We start from the raw sequence: 21,124 nt of genomic DNA on the forward strand, positions 1-21,124 counted from the left end.
TTCAGCAAATATTTTTTTTTTAAATTTCAACTAAATAAGTTGTTTCTAAATAGATTTTAAAAATAAGTTTTGAAGAAGGCTAGCAAACAAATAAAAACATCATGCGGATCAAATGGACCATAAAAGTTAATAAATCCCACTTCAGGATCACGGAGTTCCAATTGGATCTGAAATTTGAAAATCTGGGATTTGGTCCAATCACCAACAGGCCCATCACTGTGTTTTAGTGTAAACGATGCGTCTCAATAATAAAAAAAGAAAAGTCAGCTCAACATACAAAACTCTGCGTTTTTGCCCCAAACCAAACCAACCTTCTCTGTGGTACTACCGGGCGCTCACAGGGAAGAGGGAACACTGCAATACCTAAATTAAACCAGTGTTTCACTCAGAGCGAGAGCGAGAGAGAGAGAGAGAGAGAGAGAGAGAGAGAAAGAGAAATGGAGGAAGATCAATTAGAGAAATTCGTGGTAGCGTATTTGAAGAAGAAAGGGTTTAAGCAAGCTGAGCACGCTTTCCAAGAAGAACTTCAACAACATCAGAGCAAGAACAATTCTTCATCTTCCATCTCCACCAACTCCATCACTGACCCTGACTTCGCCAAGCACCTTCTCTCATTCCCCGAGTACTCTCTCTCTCTCTCTCTCTATTACCCTATATATATATATGTGTGTGTGTGTGTGTGTAAAATTTTAAGAATGTGAAAGGAACAAGAAGCTCACTTTGTTCAAAAGAAAGCAAATGAGTTCTAGTTCAAAAGCCATGAAAAAAGAAGGATTAAAACACTGAAATTGATTTATTCTATGAGTAGCATTCGTCTCTATCATTGTATAATGTTGTGGGTGTGGGTGGAGGTGGAGGATGAGGTCAATAAAAACACTTTGCGATTGCGTTATGTATTCTGTGTTTTTCGTTTTGTAGTTTAAGTGTTTGATTTATTGTCTCTGAGACTTCTTTGTCAGAATGGTTATTTTTGTTGCCTACCCATGTTTTATTCTAGGATCCTGTTGATGTCTCTCTCTCTCTCTCTCTCTCTTTTTTTTTTTTTTTGGGTCGTAAAGCTCTGTTGGCTTCTACTCTTTGGTGGGTTGGACAGTAGGGGGACCGTGTAGGAAAGATTTGGTTTTGCCTATGGTTCATTGACACTTCTCTATGTGGTGATGTGGTGAGAGTTGGGTTTATTTCTTTATTTATTTTAATTATGTGGGGATATACAGCGAACTAATTTTTTTTGGAAAATTAGAGCGTCAGTGGTATTGTATTTATATCATCATTGTTCAATTTGTTTTAAACTGTAAATCATGCGAAATAAACTAGTGGAAAGTGAGAGGGCTAGTGAATATGTTTGTGCTTGCATGTTACTCTTATCTCTATAAATATAAAATGACTGCTATTGGTGTATACGTTGAGATATTCATCTTTAGAATCGTTATCGGAACATGTGCCCAAATGTACCAATATTTTTTACCTTGAATATTGTAGATAATATTGATTTTCATAAAATGACATTCTAGTACATTTATTTTCATCAGATGCATTACAGTACTCATCCAGTTTTGAAGTTTTCCTATCGCAACTTGAAAAATTTTACCTGTTGAAGTGTCAGTGGTTTATTCTTTTCAAGGATGAAAATTTGAAATTGCTCTTTTACGAACTTCTACGAACAGTTTGTCCAACTTTAGAGCAAGGCGGAGGATAGGTCATGGGTTCCAGACCCACCAGATGTGTGTAACATACTAATAAAAAAAAAAAACTATCCAACTTTACATTGTATGTTCACACAACAGTTGACAAAACCTACTACAGATTTAATCCAACTAAGGTGTTGACCATCAATGTGCCATGGTTTTACGTCATTCACTATAAGCTAGAATGAAGATGTCGAACAGTTTAGTAACATGCATTGCTTTTTATGAGAATACATGCCTTTGTTTGCAGTAAATTGCTCTTAAGTGTGGTTCTCTCAATATTGGTCTGGCTGGCTTGAGTGGCTTCTTTTTGGACTTGCTAAGAGCAGTTGTTAAATTTTTCAAACAATATTCCCAAAGATTTCAGATACTCAGTTTGAAAGTCTTTTGGTTGTGCCATGATTTAGAACTTAGAAGAACATGAGAAGTGGGCAGAATCATTTCTCGTTTCTTACTTAGCTAGGATGTTTGTGGTAATTAGAGTAATTATTTTTATAGCAGGTAATTGGCATTGCTGATATAAGGACTAAATTTGGTCTCTTTCTACTGAATACATTCTTTTGAGGGCGATCATTAAATGGATTGGAAAACTCTTTTTCTTTTGGGTGTTTATGCTCTTGTTCTTTCTCATAAAGCTGCTCTTATTATATACTGAAAGTTCTTGTTTTTCAGATTGGAGAATGTTCCAGCACGATATCAGGATGGATATAGCAAACTAAGGTCTTGGACTTATAGTTCACTAGATTTATACAAGGTAACTAGATTTGAAGTTGCTTTTAGTTGGAAATTCATTTCATAATCCCGGTGTTTAAGATTCGACTAAATCGGCTTTCTAACATATGCAGCATGAGTTGATTCGTGTGCTTTATCCTGTATTTATTCATTGTTTCATGGATCTGGTGGTGAAAGGGCATATTCAAGAAGGTATATTTTGAGCTTATTTCTTAATGTTTTGTATCTATAATCATAAATTAACTGAAGTGGTCCACTATTGTAACGACTGTTATGTGTTTATTTTTACATGACTAATGTTGTTGTTTTCTTACTATGTTGTATCTTGCCCTTCAAACTCACCAAAGTTGCTCATAAATGCAACAACTGTAATGTTTATATGTTTAATGATTATGGTTGGTATCCCCAGCTCGAACCTTTTTCAATAGCTTCCGTGAAGACCATGAAATGATGCACTCACGAGACCTTCAAAAGTTGGAAGGAGTTCTTTCTCCCTCTCATCTGGAGGTAATTACTATTTTAGAATTTTCATATCACATTCCCCTTTCTTTAGATGGCTAAATTGTAATTCAAAATAATCTAATGATCATATTCTTTTTTAGGAGATGGAATTTGCTCATTCTCTTAGGCACAACAAAGTCAAAATAAAGATATGTCAGGTAAGATCCTGTTCCTCTTGAGTGAACTTCTTAATATTCAAAGCAATTTGTATTTGGAATGTTGTACCATTATGTTTGAAGTGGCTATTGTAGAAGGAGACTATTAGATCAAAGAATCAGTTGGAAACATTGTTGATTCATACTGTGTTTGATTAGTCCCGAGCCTGAGGTCTTACAAATAGTAGCACTCTTATAGGCTTCACAAAATCTCTATTATTTTGTAGTTCTTTTAGGTTATAGAGTGCTCATCATTGTGAGCATGAAATAATCTATTTTATTAATAAAGCGTATTACCTATAATTTTTTAATGATTGCAGGTTATTTTTATTCTAATTTTAGTTCACTCAAGTCCTAGCACCTGTTTTTATTGGTAAGTTACATGCACCCAATGGGTCTTGAATCCATGACCTCACCTTCCACCTAGAACTTATAAAGAGAGGAATTACCGATTGAGGTAGAGGTCATTAGCAAGTCATAGTACCTATTAAGTTACCTTGGAGCCATTTTTCCTATATGTTCCACATTAGTGTCTCAAGATCATTGATATAGCTCAGGCTTATGATGCCTTATCGCACTACACTTCTGCATGGAATTCCTTTTTATTTTTTATATAAGTAAGAAAAGTCTTTATTAAAAAATACTACTTTATGCAAAAAAAGTACAAGAGTAGACAAAAACTACAGAAGGAAAACAAACAGAAAATTAATTACATGAGAGGAGAGAACTTATGAACAAAGGGAAGGAATCGTTAGATGTGAGTCCCCAAGCCCAAGACCAATTAAACAAATAACCACAGAAAGAAGCAAGTAACTGGTATCCTGAACTATCCACATCCTCAAACGTGCATTTGTTACGCTCCTTCCATATACACCACATCAGGCAGAATGGTACCAAATTCTAAAAGTCTGATGAGTGCTTCCCTAACCAATTCCTCCAACCAAAAATAAAATCTAGTAACATTCATGGTAAGACCTAAGAAACCCCAAAAGATTGAAAAAAACTCACAACTGAGAAGCCTTCTTGCAATGAAGCAATAAATGATCCACTGTCTTCCCACAATAACGATACATACAACACTAGAAAACAAAAGCAAAACCCTTTTTCCTCAATTTGTCACCAGAATGGAATTCCAATTTTGACTAAACTTAAATTTTTTTTTTTGATGATTGTAAGGCATCAATTTCCATCTGCAAGGTGATCCCGTTTTGAAACAACATATACAAATTAGGGAATTTGTCTACGTGTGCTCATGGTGGGTTAGGGTTAGGAGGATTTGTGGTTTAGAACTTTTAGAAAGAAGGCTTTGTGTTGAAGAATGACTAAGGTTTTGTAGGGAAAGAGATAAGATTTGATTTGGGGTTGCAAAGAGGTTAGAAGAGATGGGGATTGAATATGCTCACGATTTGTGAACGACAGAATAAACAGTAAACAGTACTGTGAATAGTGACAGAATATCAAAGAGAAGGGACAAAGAGAAGAGAAAAGGAGAAAAAGAACAATAAGGCCAACATGCCTCAATAGTCAATACTCAAAACACACTATATTTTTTATTACATTGAGAACACACGCACACACTTGTGTGTGTGTGTGTGGATTATTTCTTGTACTAGTAATATCAGGACTCTGGGTGGGGTTCAAGCACTAGCCCAGTGGTAGTGGCACGATTCGTAGTGCCCAGTGTTTGGGTTTTGAGCCCCACCTCCCCCTCCCCCTCCCCCTATTTACTCAGCAAAAAAAAAAAAAAAAAAAAAGGACTTCTATTTTGACTTGTAAACTAAAAACCTATTAAGGGAATAACTAACAAAAGGGATTAAATCTTTTAGACAATTCTGGACTCAACTAAATTACCAAAATACCCTTAATCAGCAAGGTTGCAGAATTTATAGTCTGTCCATGAATACGGAATATGAAACTGACCATAATTTGTAAAATAAAGCCAAATTGAAAACTATTTTAACCCCTAGAACACATATAACTAGACATCAGAAAGTTTAGTGCGCCTGAATGCATAACTGACCATAATTTATAAAATAAAATCCCAAATTAAAAACTGTTTTTAACCCCTAGAACACATATACCTAGACCTCAAAAATCACACGATTTATACTTCAATACTTCAATTGAACTTCACACATGGGTCTCATAAGGCCATAAGTGAATGTTGAATAGACAAATTTGCAAAGTAGTAGCAAGTTAATATTCCATGGCTGCATTATAACTTGGACCATACTTGCACACATAGTTGTCAAAATGTGAATCATATCGTGAATTTACTTTTGATTTTTGTGTATCGTGTATCGTAAGATACACAAACACCTAATAAAATATATAATAAAAAAAATTATAAATATACATATAAAAATTATATTCATTATAAATTTAAAATATATTCAACTAATGACTAATTTAATTAGTACTTATGTAATAATATTTAACAAAACTAGCTAAATAAATCAAATTAACATGTATTTATAACATACACATTCAAATTGATTAAACTCAAAAGTGATAAAACATGACAATGAGCCAAAATGATAAATTCTTTTTCATCATATTCATCATCTTGCCTTATCAATTTCATGTAAGTCAATGTTATCATAATGTTCATCATTTTGCGAAATTATTTCTTCATGAACATTTTCTTCTTTATCATCAGCATTTACTATATCTTATTCTTTTATTCTAATAACTTTCTTTATATTTTTTTCTTGGCATTCTAGTTTCTTAGACTTATAACATAAAAATATATAATGACAATTAATACCTTATTCATAATATAGAAAATAAATTTGCAAATATGAAAGTTAATCGTTGAGTGTGTAGTCCAAATTTTGCAGGAGTAATAGAGAAGAGGGGTAATAAAATCATGGACAAGTTATTTTATTGGGCTCAATTAAGTAGCCCAATAATTTTGTGTTAAAACAAGTCTAACAACTTGTTGGACTCAAATAAAAGCACAAATTAAATAAAAAAAACTCATTTTAACCCACTTGTCTATGTATCGTATAATACGTACAATTTTACAATACGATTCATTCTATGCACACTTATGTATTGTACGATTCTTGAATAGTTACGATATGCCCTTATGGTACGGAACTTTTTGTACACAATACAATACACATACGGAACTTTTTGTACACAATACAATGCACATTGTACGATACTGACAACAATGCCTGCACGCGCACTTACTTGTGTTCAACTCTATTTGTTTTCATTTATGAATGTGTAACCATGGTTTTAATAATTGGACCAGACTGACTGGTTCTATTGTGAACAGGGTCCTTGTCCGGCCCAGTTCACTTTAAAACCGAAAATCTAAAATAATTGTAAAAACTGGAAACTGCCAGTTTGTCCATCAAATCTGGGAACCGGACTGGTTCAACCTGTTCAGTGAGGATGCCAAAACGCTGTAGAAAGTTCTGAAATTCTGCATTTCTTGCTTTCTCTATCTCCAAACCTCCATCTTTTTCATCCTGAGTTTGGGCTAATAGAGGTGAAGTTCTCATCCAAAAATTCTGCAGACTAAGAAATCCTAGGACTTGGAGGTCGCTCAATGGACCAGAAGTAGTTTGCATAGTTTCTAGAAAGTCCATGTTGGTTGTTTTTGTATCCAGGGATGAGGGGAATAAGCTAGCTAGTAAGTAAGTTGTTTGATCAGTTTTTTTTTCTTTTGATAAGTAAACCTGATTAAACAACTTACTTGTTTGATCAGGTTTATAAGATATGTGATTTATAAAGCAAACAAGATGTTTTAGCTTCTAGTAGAATATTGAATGGTGAGATTATAAAAAGCTAAGTGGTCTGGTTAAGGAGAAACAAGTGAGCTAAGGAACAAACGCCCATCAATGAAAGAAGAGGGGATTGCTTATTCCTTTGGATAGGAACAGACCGGTTGTGTGAAAAAGAAAAAGGGCATGGGGGTTTCAATGTTGTGAAATGAATTGATAGGAACGCATATTTGTTATTAGCATAACTCTTTCTTATAAATCATCTACATTATATTTTTCTTATTATTTATAAAGAACTAATCTAGTTTAGTTATTATTCTGTAACTTTTACATTTTACTTTTTTTTTAGTAGCTATCAGAATGGTTAGGTTGGGTTAGAGTAAATGTGGGCAAGGTAATTGGGGTGAGATGTTGGCTAACCCAAATAGATATGGATTTAAAATTTATTAATTTGTAACAGTAAATATATAAAATATAAAAGATGAGAAAACTCACTTGAAAATTGATTTAATTTTATCTGAAAATTTTCAGTAATTTTTTGATAAGTAATAAGTTTATTGATGTAAAAAAAAAGGGAACACCCTAGTACACAGGGAGTGTACAAGGGATGAAACAATCAAGAACAAAAATTACAAGAATCTAAGAAATCAAGAAAAGATAAAAATGATTGGTTCCGCAATGCAGCCAACCAATCCATTAAAGTTCTAAAAGAAAATAGTTTCAAGTCTGATATGGATCTCTCCTTATCTTCAAAGCACCGACTATTTCTCTCCCTCCAAAGGCACCACAATAAAAATGGGGAACCATCAACCATATATACCTATTTCGACGACGACCAAATCTGCCTTGCCAGCATGCTAGAAGCCCCATTACTGATTGCGGCATAACCCAGCTCACTCCAAACAAACTGAGAACCATAGCCCATAGATCCATTGCAACCGGACAATGAAGAAAAAGGTGATCAACCGATTCACCATTACAATTGCACCTGTAGCACCAATCCAATATCCAAACCTTCATTTTCCTTAAATTGTCAATCGTTAAGCATTTCCCTAAAGCAGCAGTCCAAACAAAGAAAGCTACTCAAGAGGGAATCTTTTGTTTCCAAATGCTTTTCCAAGGAAATGAATAGTCGTTAGAGCCCAGTAAAAGACTATAATAATCCTTAACCATGAAGCCTTTCTCACTATTGGATTTCCAACACATCTTATCCTCCCCAAACCCTGTCACCGAAGTACCATATATGGTATCCATGAAACCAGCCAGCGCCTCTAATTCCTGAGCATGCACACCCCTAAAGAAACTGAAATCCCAAAACATGGTTCCATTATCAAACTTCATAATCTCAGCCACACTAACCTCTTGATTTCGGCAAAATCGAAATAATTCAGGATAGCTGACTACAAGAGATGTTTCGCCACACCAACGGTCTTTCCAAAATTTCACCCTAGAGCCATCCCCAATATCATATAGAATGTGGTGAGAAAAAGAAGGCCATCCACGACTAATAGTTTTCCACAAGCTAACACCATATGGGCCATTAATAGGTCTTGTACACTAGCCACCCCATTCACAGCCATATTTCACCGTTATCACTTGCCTTCAAAGGGCAGCCCTCTCCATCCCAAATCTCCATAGCCACTTTCCAAGCAAAGCTTCATTAAAAAGTCTTACCTTCCTTATCCCCAAACCACCCGAAGCAATGGGACTGCAGACAGAATCCCAAGCAGATCTGGGAACCACTCCCTTTTTCGGTTCTCTATCCGGACCAGTTTTTAAAACCATGTGTGTAACTTCAACAGCATCCATTGTTACACATCATATACAGCTACTTGGTTCAACTCCATTTTTTGGCTGCTGTTTCTTTGCAATAGTTGTGTTTTAGGAGATTGCACAAAATGGTATATATGTTAGACTCCCTAACCTTATATCTTCAGGTAATATTCTCTTCATTTTGCTTATCACACATAAAATCATGCAAGCTGGGAATTTCAGTGGATGTTGGACTTATTTTTGTTATGGATCAAATATCTGATTGGTATGCTTATTAATATCCTAATGTACTATGATTGCTCTAGAATTTGCTAAAATTTTCTGAAATGATTATTATTTATGTGCTCATTATAATGTATGTAGACTGTCCTTAAGCTATAGCTATCTTCTTTTGCTTATCATGATGTATGGAGTGATCTGATGTTGCAAGAGGGATAGATGTCTATCTGCTTATATTACTACTTTCTAGATATTTGGATCTGATTTTTTATTTTATTTTTTTTATTTTTTATGGGATGTATGCTATATTTGAATTAAAATGATTCTGGTGCTATATCTATTTGTAATGATGCTATACCAACTTCAACCTTTGTTTGAGTTTTAGATGGTGGATAGATGACAACTAGTATTTGAAATTACAAATTATTAGTTATAATTTTTTTTTAATCTGCAGACACAGTTTTCTTTTTCTTTTTTGCTATGAGTTATTGGTTGCCTTGTTTATTTTAATCGCTGTGGAGATTGATGTTACTTCAACAGTTGCTTGATGGTTATCATTTAGATATGTTGGAACTCTACTGAAATATTTTTGTAAAATATCCTGCCAGTACTCCTATGACCTTCTGCTGCAGTATCTACACAAGACACAATTGACCATAATGCTTGGGATTATAAATGAGCATATTAACTTTCAAGGTACAAATGTTTTCCTTTTGGTCGCATGTATATTATAATTTATATGTTGGGTTATGGCGTAGATTTTTTTTGTCTATATATCTGGTTTTGCAGTTTCTCCAGGACAGCCCATCTCAATCTCTGATGATGCCGAAGTTGTTACACTTATTGGAAGTAGCCAGGATGAGGCCACTCAGATAAATCAGAAGGAAATACATTGGGGGGTGAGTCATAATAGATGCCGAGTTCCATTTATTTTATGTATCAAAAGGGAGAATATATTTTCAAATTCAAAAGGATAGCAGTCTTGTAATTGTGTATAGTGGCCATCTTTGCAAGTTAGTGGGATGATATACTCTGGGCTATCATCTTTTTTGAAATGCCAAATAACTGCTCCATATATCTCTATTGTTCTGTGTTCTATATTATTTGACATTGGTTTTGATAGAGCTTTTGCTATTAAGGTATGGGTTTTTTTAGCTGATACAAACATTAAGTTGAATGTTGATGGAAATATTGCTGAAATTTTTACTAAATTGCTAAAATAAATTTCTGATGTTACACTAATATTTTACTTGTGAACTTTTGAATCTGAGTTTGTCAAAATAAGGAGTTTGGCTCTCAATGAATATATACTTTCAAAATGATGTGGTGTCTTAATTGTTCTTTTGGTATAGTTTCAACTACGTATTATATACATTCATTATGCTTGTAGGGGATTTTTGAGTGATTAAAGTAAGCTGGTCAATGTGTGACATGCAGGTTACCACTGTGAAAGAATCATTTAGCAACTAGGAAGAATTATCTGAGTTGCTCTTGGTCTAAATTTTTTAGGTTTAAATTTGAGAATTTGAGTCTTATCCAATGTGGTGTATTGAATTGAGTTCTTAAGAATGGTTTTGATTGAATTCATGACTTTTTTCCCCAGGGGAATGCAATTGAAAAAAAAAAAGGTCCTAAGTTTTTGTGCTGTTGAATTTTAATAAAGTAATTAAACTCATTGAAAAAGCGTTCATGCTGTTGATGACTGCTCACTGGAAGGTAAACTTCCCATCTTTTGGTAATAGGCATTCTTTAAGCCGTTTGATGTTTTTGTACTTATTTTGTTGTAAGTTTCAAAGGAGTCATTTATGATTAACCCCCTATGGTGCTGTAACAAATTACACATGGCTGCCTTTAGTTTTAGGCTCTGTTTGTTGGGGGCTTTTCCAGGGTTTCTTGAGCTTTAAAAAAGTAGAAGCACTTACAGCTTGTTTGGTTCCTCCAAAGGTGCTGCAACTTTTCACCAAGTTTGTGTAGTGGCTTGGGGTTTTAGGGTGGCTTTGAGAAGCAGCCCTTGGCTGCTTTTCTAGGCAACTACAGCTTCTCATCTTATGAAAAAGTTGCATCCATCCCAAATTGGCCTTAAGTCGGCTGTTGTAAGGGTTAGGCATTGTTGAAAGTTAGCTTTTACATATGATATTTTTTAAAGCAATTTTTGGTATTTGAATATCAGTCAGCCTTAATGTAGCTATGAAGCTCTATGCCAAGGTTGGTTAACTAAATAAATGTGTATTTCTTCTGGTCGGTTATTTAATTTTGAGCTTTATTGTATATTTGTTATAGCTGCTTGAAGATTCTTTAGAAGAACGCTTGGAAAAGAGCGGGGTCTTGCTTTCAGATTCGGAAAAGGCTGAAGGTGAAACAAAAGAGGGGGAATTGGATGAGAATAAGGTATATTGTTCTTAAAATCCCTTTGATTTTTTCCCATATCTAAATATATATACTTGACTAAGTTGTCAATGATATATATATATATATATATATTTTTTTTTCTGTCATATTGTTGTTTCCTTTTTGATAAATGGTCTCACATTCAGGATTCCTTTTCTCAACTTTTGTGTTGTCTGTTTCTTGTTCAGAAAAGATCAGTTGAAGGAGGAAAGCAAGGCTCGTCAACAAAAAAGTTAAAGAAAGACAAGGCTGCAAGTGCAACGGGGAAAACTGGGCGTCCGGAGGTCAATGCTGTAATTACGGCACCACGAGTTAAACCAGAGCTTGCTTTGCCAGTAATGTATTTTCTGGAATACTCTGTTATCTTTTTTATTTGTCATTACACAAAGGTTATAGCTATGAGCAGAAACCATGCTTTAATGTTTCTTTTTATCCCTTTTTGTACTTCTTAATTACCAAAGGATTGGGGCGATTGAGGACTGTATATAGGGTTATCAAATTGTTTGACTGGTGCCAGAAAAGATTTAAAAATCTCTTTCTATTATTAAGTAGTGTATTATTAAGTAGTGGATTATTGAAAAAAAATCAACTTCTATTTCATTGAATCATATATCTATAGTTTGGCTCAGAATATGAAATTGTTTATGGTATTGGTGGGGTTTTTCTTTACTGAGTTTTATAGACTTGTACCAGAATATGAAACTATTAGAATAAGAAAAAAAAAAAAACCGTCATCACACTATCCTCCAACAAAATATGAGTTCTCTTTCTTGCTAAATTGTAAATTGATTACTTGATTACTTTTAGTGCAGTCAACTGGAACATAATCAATTGGAATCAGTTTTCTTTTGTACTCTTTTTAAATACTTGCTTCACATGTGTTGGTTTTAAAAGATTCATTGATATATTGAGCTTCTCTGCTGTGGCCAATAATGCTAGATTGGACTTTTACGTTTGGGACTTAAACTCTTGAATTTAAATCATATCTTGAATTCAAAATTACCCTGTAAATTAAGTATTTAGATATCTTATAGCTTGTTTGAGAGGGGGGAAAGGAATGGATTGTAGGGTATTTTAAGGAGTTGAGATGAGTATTAAAAGTTCAAGTTTGTCCATTTAATTTTATTTTGAACATTAGCTAAACTTGAGCTCATTGCCAAACAAGATTACATGGTCAGGCTTGGATCATTTACTTGTCAAGCAAGCTCGAGCTTGTTCACGAGCTACTTGATTAATTTATTCTTTTCTTATATATAGTAAATTCATGACTAAAATGTTTTACCCCTTTACAAATCTATGAATTTTTACTACAAGAAATAATTTTCTATCATATGAACCAATTTACAAAATTATACATCCAAATTTCAAGTATATAGAAATATATTTTTAGACAAGTATACATATAAATTTATAGTTAATTCAAACTTTTATGTTCACGAGCTTGTTTACGAACATATTATTATATTTGAGCTTGGCTGGTTTAATAATCAATCCCAAAGTTGGGTTTAAACTTGGCTTGTTTACTAAACAAACAAACAAACATAAACAATTTTTTACTCAAGCTATTTATGAACAATTTGGATCATTACAACCCTAATTTTTGGTAGGATGGAATGGAAGGGTTAGGAGGGAATACTCATTTCATTCCATTCCCTCTTAAGTTTTCCTTACAAAAGTGAGAAGAATACTTATTCCTTTATCTCGGTTTGTTTCGTATGAAATTGGAGATGGATCAAAAGTGTAATTCTGGCTAGATCGATGATGTGGAACATTTTCTCTTGCAGAATGTTATCCTAAATTATATAGAATTTGTTAAAACAAAGAGGCAAGTGTGGCTGATCTAATGAGGTACGCCAATGGAGTCCTTCATTGGGATATACATTTTTGTAGGGATGTGCATAATAGGGAATTGGAAGCTTTCTGGAGCTTCATGGATACCATTTGTGGCACAACTGTAAGGGGGATTGGGGGGATAACAGATGTTGGTTACCTAATAACAGTAAGGGGTTTATGGGTAGTGCGTATTACCATCTTCTAGCTGGCCATAGTGAGCAATTTTTCCCTTGGAAGAGCATTTGGAAACAAAAGATTCCTTCTAGAGTGGCTTTCTTTGTTTGGACTGTTTCCTTGGGGAAATGTCTGACAATTGACAATTTGAGGAAAAGAAAGGTATGCATTTTGGATTGGTGTTATATGTGCAAGTGTAATAGTGAAAATGTTGACCATCTATTCCTTCATTGTCTGGTTGCTATGGAGCTGTGGGATATGGTTTTTGGTCTATTTGGAGTTTGTTGGGTTATGCCAATGTCTGTTGTTGAGCTTCTTGCATCTGGCAAGCTCAATTTGGTAGCCATCGTAATGGATATATATATATATATATATATATACACACACACATATATGGATCGTTGTTCGTCATTATTTGATGTGGTGTTTTTGGAAGGAAGGAAAGAAATAGTAGGTGCTTTGAAGACAGTGAGCATTCTATGCGTGATCTAAAGCTATTATTTTTTAGAACCTTATTGGACTGGTTCTCAGTGTGGAGAAAACAACCACCCTTTTCTTCAATTTTGGATTTACTTGATTTTTGTACTTTTTGAATTTGATCTGTACACCCTTGTATACTCCTTGTGTAATTGGGTGTCTCTCTTTTGGTATCAATAAATCTTTAATACTTATCCCAAAAAAAAAAACTCATTCCTTTAATGAAGTGGAGGTGAAATATCAATTTTATTCTTATTCTGAAAAAAATAATAAAAGGTGAAGGGTATGAAATAGTAGTAAAATTATATTTATTTCTATCCCATTCATTTTTTGATAACTCTCACACACTAGAGAAAATACACCGTAGTCCCTTCAATTCCATTCTCTACTTTTGTAAACTCCCAAACATAGTGTAAGATTTGCAAGCCAGGTTAGATGTGGGTTTGGTTGAGCCCTTACATTTATTAATACTAATTTAATTGCATTCACATTTTATTAGAATATATGCTGTGGAATAAAATCCAGTTGTCCTCATTGTGTTATGATTCTGATGCTGATGTTTTCTTAAATAAGACTTGTTGGATGAATTTTGGATACGGATCTTGGTGTAAGAGTCCACAATGCTCTTAATTTTGAAGTTCTGCTGCAGGCCATTGATTGATCTTTTATTGATTGCTTCAGTTCAACAGAGGTAGAAAAGTCTATTCTTGAGGACCTAAGAAACCGTGTACAGTTGAGTAGTGTTTCACTGCCATCTGTCAACTTCTATACATTTATCAACACACATAATGGGTAATCTCCATAACTTTGATGGTTTAAGATTAATTTTTGTTTCTTGTGTTATATTTGATACTCAAATTCCTATATATATATATATATATTTTTTTTTTTAAATTTTATAAATTGTCCCAGCTTAAACTGTTCATCAATATCCCATGATGGTTCTTTGGTTGCTGGTGGATTTTCAGACTCATCATTGAAGGTTGTATCTTATCAGATATCATAACCAATATTTTTCTTGCTGTGGTTAATGTTTGCTAATTTTTGAAATTTTTCCTCCACAGGTTTGGGACATGGCAAAGCTTGGACAAGAAGCTGTTGGTTGTAAGTTTGTAAAAATTAAATTTACTTTCCATTGAATGAGTTTTACTTCCTTATTTTGGCTTGCAACATACTATCGTTTGAATCTATGTACTTAGATTTGCAAAATAGCGTTAATGCAATAGGATCTAAATTTTTGATGCATATAACTTATCAAGAATTTTTTTTTTTTTTTTTGATGCATATACTTTACACCTGATATAGGGTTGAACTCCAAGGGTTAGCACAATTGGAGGTCACTAGTTTGAATATTCCCTTGTCCCTCCCTTTGGGGTCAAAGAAAAGAAAAAAGACCTGATATAGAGTTGATGTGCCCAAAAAATTGTAGAAGAAGCTTATTTCGACTATTCAAGAGTCTATTTCTATGTAAAGAATCTAAAAAAAAATTCATGTTTCTTTGTGCATGAGGAATTTATGAATTATAAGAATTATTGTGTTAGTGTCATGAGGGTATTGTGCTGAATTTCATGGAGGATCACCTTCTGCTAACCAATAGAGTAGCATTGTCTTTTAATATAGTTTTGGAATATGAGGATTAAGAAAACTTTTTTGTCGGAGAGTGCTTTTCATAAATTTTTTTTTTTTTGATTGGTAAATGCACACATTTGGTGGGTCTTGAATCCACAACCTCACTCTCCACCTTATTCTTACAAGGAGAGGAAATGCCATTTGAGTTAGTGCTCATTGACAATGCTTTTTATAGAACTGTTAAATTCAGGATTGGTTTTGATATTGTTATGCAGATTATATATATATTTTTTATAACTATGTTGCATGTGGACATGCTTTGTTTGCTTATGGTCAATTTCTTAATTCTCCGCAAGAAGTATTGCACTTAAAGGTTTGACATTAATTCAATTGTTAAGATGAACTGGATGTAGGAGTATATCATTGGACCATTTCGATTAAAAGATTTGTTCAACCATTATTATCAATTATTTTTGTGCATTGATTTACACATTGTGCATAGAAAACTTATCTTTTTTTTTTTTGATAAGTAGAAAACTTATCTTTTACCCAAAGTGATATTTCCTATTTCCTTTTTCTTAAAAGTACTAGTTTCATTATGAAAGGTATTATGAAGTTACTTGCGAACATCAAGGCAATGCCGTCTCCATCCCCTCTTCCCCCACCCCCCTCCCCTCCCAAAAAAAAGAGGAATTCCCAAAGTAATTCCCAAAGAGGAATTCCCCTCTCTCTCTCACACACACTCACACGCACGCGTGGGTGCGCTTTTTACTAATTTTAACATTTGGGGAGGGGGTTTTGACATCGGAAGGTTGGGGAATCTATCTTTGTTTGCAGTATTGAGGTTTAGAGAATTTGTTGATTTAGAATTTAAAACTTCAGATGTAGGGTTCAAGAATGAGATGGTTGATAGGGAAGGCAAAAGATTTGATTTAAGGTTGTAAAAGAGTTGAGAAAATGTTTTCCTTGTTTTTTGGTAGCTTGGTGCAACTGAAAATGTTACCCAATGGAAAATGCTTTCCATTGTCAGTGGAAAATTACACTTCTGGAAAAAGCCTTACCCCTTTGAAGTTCAACTCCTTTATGCTGCCACTACCACCTACTGCTGATGACCACAGCCCACTCACCCACTAATCGTCATTAGCCCAACCATAGCAACCAACAACTGGTCACCTGCCATTGTTGCCACCCACTACCGGCCATTGGTTGCCACTATACTTGCACTATGCCTGACCAATTGTAGCCTGCCTAAGCATTATTGACTGCCGGGCATTTATCTTCAACTTAATGACTGCCGGACATTGATCTTCTACCATATTGGCCATCGATTGCCAACCACCATTGGTCACCAAACACAGTCGCCACCATCACTGACCACTGGTCACCACCCACCTGTTGTCATTTATCATCTGCCCCTGCCACCACCACCACCACTTTCCTCCCTAATATTGCTAGCGTTATTGGGAATTTGCAGTACAACCAAACACTAAAAAATTATTTTCTAGATTGCAACAAAAAACAAATCATTTACCACTGAAAATATTTTTTGTTGGAATACATTTTACGCTGAAATAAATGGAGCTTAAGATTAAATTTGTGCAAAGGTTATGTATAATGCATGTGAGCATTATGTATGAATAATGACCGAATGCTGAAGAGGAGAGGGAAGACAAAGGTTGAAACAAACTAAGGCCAACATGCTTCAATACTCAAAACACTTGTTTCTATCAATCATTTCCGTTAATTCTTTATCACATTGAGCACAAACATATAAGAACTCTTTCTTGTAAATAGCCTTAGAGCTTCTAATTGGACTAATTAGCTAAAAACCTAGTAAGATAATAAAAGATGAACTTGGACTCAAAAGGAAATAAACCTAAGAGAACTTAAAATCTCCTAGACAAAATTCTAGAGTCAATTACCAAAATAACCTTAATGCACAGGAGTTATGAAGATTACAGTTCTGCCCTTGAATACATAACTAACCCTAACTTCTACAATAGAACCCCATTTTTTTTAAAGTAAATGGTAATTGAAAAGGTATAAAAGGGGCATAGCCCATCAATTACCAAGTACTTGGGAACTGTACAAGAGATGCACAAACAATAAACAAAGAAAATTTCAAACATCATGCAACTCAGAGAAGTTTGGAAAGAGTGTGTCTTGTGGTCTCCATCTACTCCTATAAAAATCTTCTGAACAAGAGTTTCAGGTCTAGAACTTATGTTTCACACCTGTCAATGCTCCAGGAATTTTCATTCCCTTTAAATGCACCATGAGACTGAGAAATTGCACTCCATATGCCAATGCTCTAATGTGGACTTAACCAATCTCGCCAAGAAGTGAAAAGATCAATCACACTCCAATACATGACCATTGAATCCTGAAGACTTAAGCCATACTCTGCAATTCCCTAGCAATACCGCAATGAATAAGCAAGTGCTCAATAAGCTTGCTACTCTTCTTACACATACAGCACCAATCTATCATAATTATGTCATTTCATTTAGTTAAGATTCTCCCCAAACTGCAGTCTATAACAAAGGAAGCCACTCTAGTTGGAACCTTGAACTTCCAAATGCTTTTCCATGGGAAAGACGCTCTGTAAAGTGTTATTTTTATTTTTATTATCATGATTGGTAATTTATCCACTTAGTGGGTTTCATATCCACAACCTTACCCTCCGTCCCTGAGTGGGTTTCATATCCACAACCTTACCCTCCGTCCCATTATTATAGGAGGAATGCTAGCTGAGCTATGCCGCTAAGAAAAGATTTTATTTCCAATACATAGCGTTGTACGGGTTCCAACATAATAAACCTTCTCCTCTACTCCCTACTTTAGTAGAATAAAGGATATCCATAAAGGAAACTAGAGACCCAAACTCCCAATCCTTCGCATCTCTAATAAAGCTAATGTCCCCAATGAAGAATAAAATTAGAACATACCTATCAAAAAGAAGAAGATTACCATTAGAACATTGCATGTCATACACCACTGAAGCCTCCTTATTATATGCAATATCATACATTTCCGAAAAAAGTGTCCTTTAGAACCTGATCTCCACGTCACAATGCATGCCAAAATTTGACATGGGTGCCCTTGCCCACCTCAAATCTTGTAAAGATTGAAAAAGTACCCCAACCTCCCCTTATGCATATCTGAAATGCATTTACAGAATCTATTAAAAGTGTATCCTTGTTTTATTTTTTATTTTTTTATATTGCCCATTTCCTTAAAAGTAATTATTCTTTCTTTGAACAAAGTAGAATGGCAACTTTGAAGATCATAGACTAAAATGTGAGTTCTCAATACAATCATTTATCACTTATTACGAACATGTCTTTTTCAAGGAAGAACTCATTTTGGGCCAAGGGGAGTAAATATATGTAATGCTCTTGGTAAATTTATATACAGCATTGCTGGCTGTCTTAGTGTCATATGTTCTTTAATGGGCAATTGACTGTCTCTTTGTAACAGGATTATGCATATGCTACTGTATGTTTGGTTACTGCTTAGATGTTTTTATTAAAGAGAAACAGCAATGTTGAATGGTGTTGGTGTCAGCTGTTTTGCAGGGTGAAAATGATACTACTTCAAGTGAACATGTTTTAGGGTCAAATGGCGGGAAAAGATCTTATACATTATTTCAGGGTCATTCGGGCCCAGTTTATTCTGCCACTTTTAGCCCTCTTGGGGATTTTTTACTTTCCTCTTCAGCAGACTCGACAGGTGTGTTCTTCTAGACTATCATCTGAAGATGACTGGCTCAAACTCTCTCTCTGTTGACAGCCTGACACTACTATATAAAAGTAAAAAGTTATGTTACTCTGCTGCAGTTCGGTTATGGAGCACTACAATGAATGCAAATCTTGTCTGCTACAAAGGCCATAATTATCCTGTATGGGATGTTCAGGTAAAGATGATTATGTAAACCTGATTTTCTTATGACTTCCATGTCTTCTGACAATAGCTACCTAAATCTTAATTTCTTTCATATGGATCTAGTACCACCAATGAGTCTCATTTTTTGCATTACACTAATTATAATCATAACCAAGAATTGGGTAGCTGTCACATCCAAATAACCCTATTCAGATAAGGTCAACTCTCAAATTAATAATACTATATTTTTATGCCCTTGGCCATTTGGTTTAATATTATGTACTTCTGCAATTGTTTGAAGTAATCCCTGGATTAGTTATTATGTGAATTTGTGTTTCTACTCTCATTACTAGACTTTGCTTGCAACCAAGGTTTCATAAAAAAACATTTGAATCAAAGCCTGTTGTTCCTAGTCACCTTCAGCATAAGAGCACTATAGTTTTTCACCTCTACATTTTCCAGTTGAAGTAATTTTCTTTTAACTTAAGTATCCCTCTCAATACATTAATATTGCATGTTTTCCTCTTTTTCTTGGTTCAGTTTAGTCCTCTAGGACATTATTTTGCCAGCGCTTCACATGATCGAACAGCAAGGATTTGGTCCATGGACAGAATACAGCCTTTAAGAATAATGGCAGGGCACTTATCTGATGTCGATGTAAGTAGATCTCTTTTACACACAGACAAGCACATAACCTTTTGCCTACTGACTGTCCACCAAATGTCAATCTCTGTAAGATGTTTGGTTATATCTGATGGGTTGGACAATTTTATTTCAGTGTGTTCAATGGCATGTCAACTGCAACTACATTGCCACTGGCTCTAGTGATAAAACAGTCCGATTGTGGGATGTACAAAGTGGGGAGTGTGTCCGAATATTTATTGGTCACAGGAGTATGGTTTTGTCTTTGGCAATGTCATCTGATGGTCGGTATATGGCCTCTGGTGATGAAGATGGAGCAATCATGATGTGGGATCTCTCAAGCGGTCGCTGTGTCACACCTTTAATGGGTCACACCTCATGTGTATGGTCACTTGCTTTCAGGTGGATGTCATTTTCTTTCTCCTGAAACAGAATATCTTGAATTGTTAATTTACACGTATTATGTTAAGCCCTCCTTGTTCATGTCAGTTGTGAAGGCTCACTTCTTGCATCTGGGTCTGCTGATTGCACTGTAAAATTATGGGATGTAACTGCAAGTACGAAGGTGCCAAGAACTGAAGAAAAGTAAGAACATCCAAATCCGATTCATTTTAAATAGACTAATGACAAGGACTGTTAGATGTTATCGCATTTCTTGCATCTTTAGAACTAATTTTGAATAGAGAGATTGACAAGAATCTTGAATTTCATCAGCAAAAGTGGAAATACAAACCGACTAAGATCGTTGAGAACGCTTCCAACCAAGTCTAGCCCCATCTATGCATTGCGGGTAAATCACAAAGCAAAACTGCCTCATTTTTCTCTTTCAAAATTGTGGTTGCCATATGTTCTAATGATTTCCTAAATGATGTGATATTGTTTTCCACAGTTTTCTCGAAGAAATCTTCTTTTTGCAGCTGGAGTCCTTTCAAAAAGTGTATAAAATGCTCTCCACTGGACATGACCTGAGGGATCAGGTTATGTTGAAATATTTAAAATTTTGGTCAAATGTCCCTTATCTTGTTCAGATTTATTTTATGAAAATTTGTTGTATAACGTCGCAGAATTTTCTTTGTAAATTGTTAGTTATGTAAAAAGTGTTGCATTTTGGAAGAATTTGAAGATCCTTAGCTTATAATAGCCTTTTGTTGTGCTATGCCCAAGATGCTCCTTTCTCTCTCTCCTCTCCCCAAAGTAGTTTTTTCAAGTTCTGGAAGCTGCCATAGTTATCTTCAATTTGATTCTTTGCATGGAGAAGATTCCTGTGCTTATATATATATATATATATATATATATATATATATATATATATATATATATATATGCATGTATGTATGTATATATATATGTATAT

At 34.6% G+C, this 21,124-nt stretch overlaps 1 protein-coding gene across 1 annotated transcript; it reads left to right on the forward strand.

Moving 5' to 3' along the window:
- Positions 1–298: 298 nt before the first annotated feature.
- LOC142619534 (transcription initiation factor TFIID subunit 5) lies at positions 299–20,926 on the forward strand. The gene is made up of 19 exons (XM_075792667.1): positions 299–622; positions 2,358–2,439; positions 2,531–2,609; positions 2,827–2,924; positions 3,020–3,076; positions 9,411–9,498; positions 9,592–9,701; positions 11,083–11,190; positions 11,379–11,530; positions 14,356–14,466; positions 14,587–14,656; positions 14,739–14,778; positions 18,811–18,975; positions 19,083–19,159; positions 19,669–19,785; positions 19,907–20,172; positions 20,260–20,355; positions 20,485–20,560; positions 20,660–20,926. The coding sequence occupies exons 1-19, from the start codon at positions 438–440 to the stop codon at positions 20,711–20,713; spliced, it is 2,031 nt and encodes a 676-aa protein (XP_075648782.1). The 5' UTR covers positions 299–437; the 3' UTR covers positions 20,714–20,926.
- Positions 20,927–21,124: the final 198 nt, after the last annotated feature.

The sequence above is a fragment of the Castanea sativa genome, chromosome 1 (assembly GCF_040712315.1).
Source record: "Castanea sativa cultivar Marrone di Chiusa Pesio chromosome 1, ASM4071231v1".
Lineage (NCBI taxonomy): Eukaryota > Viridiplantae > Streptophyta > Magnoliopsida > Fagales > Fagaceae > Castanea > Castanea sativa.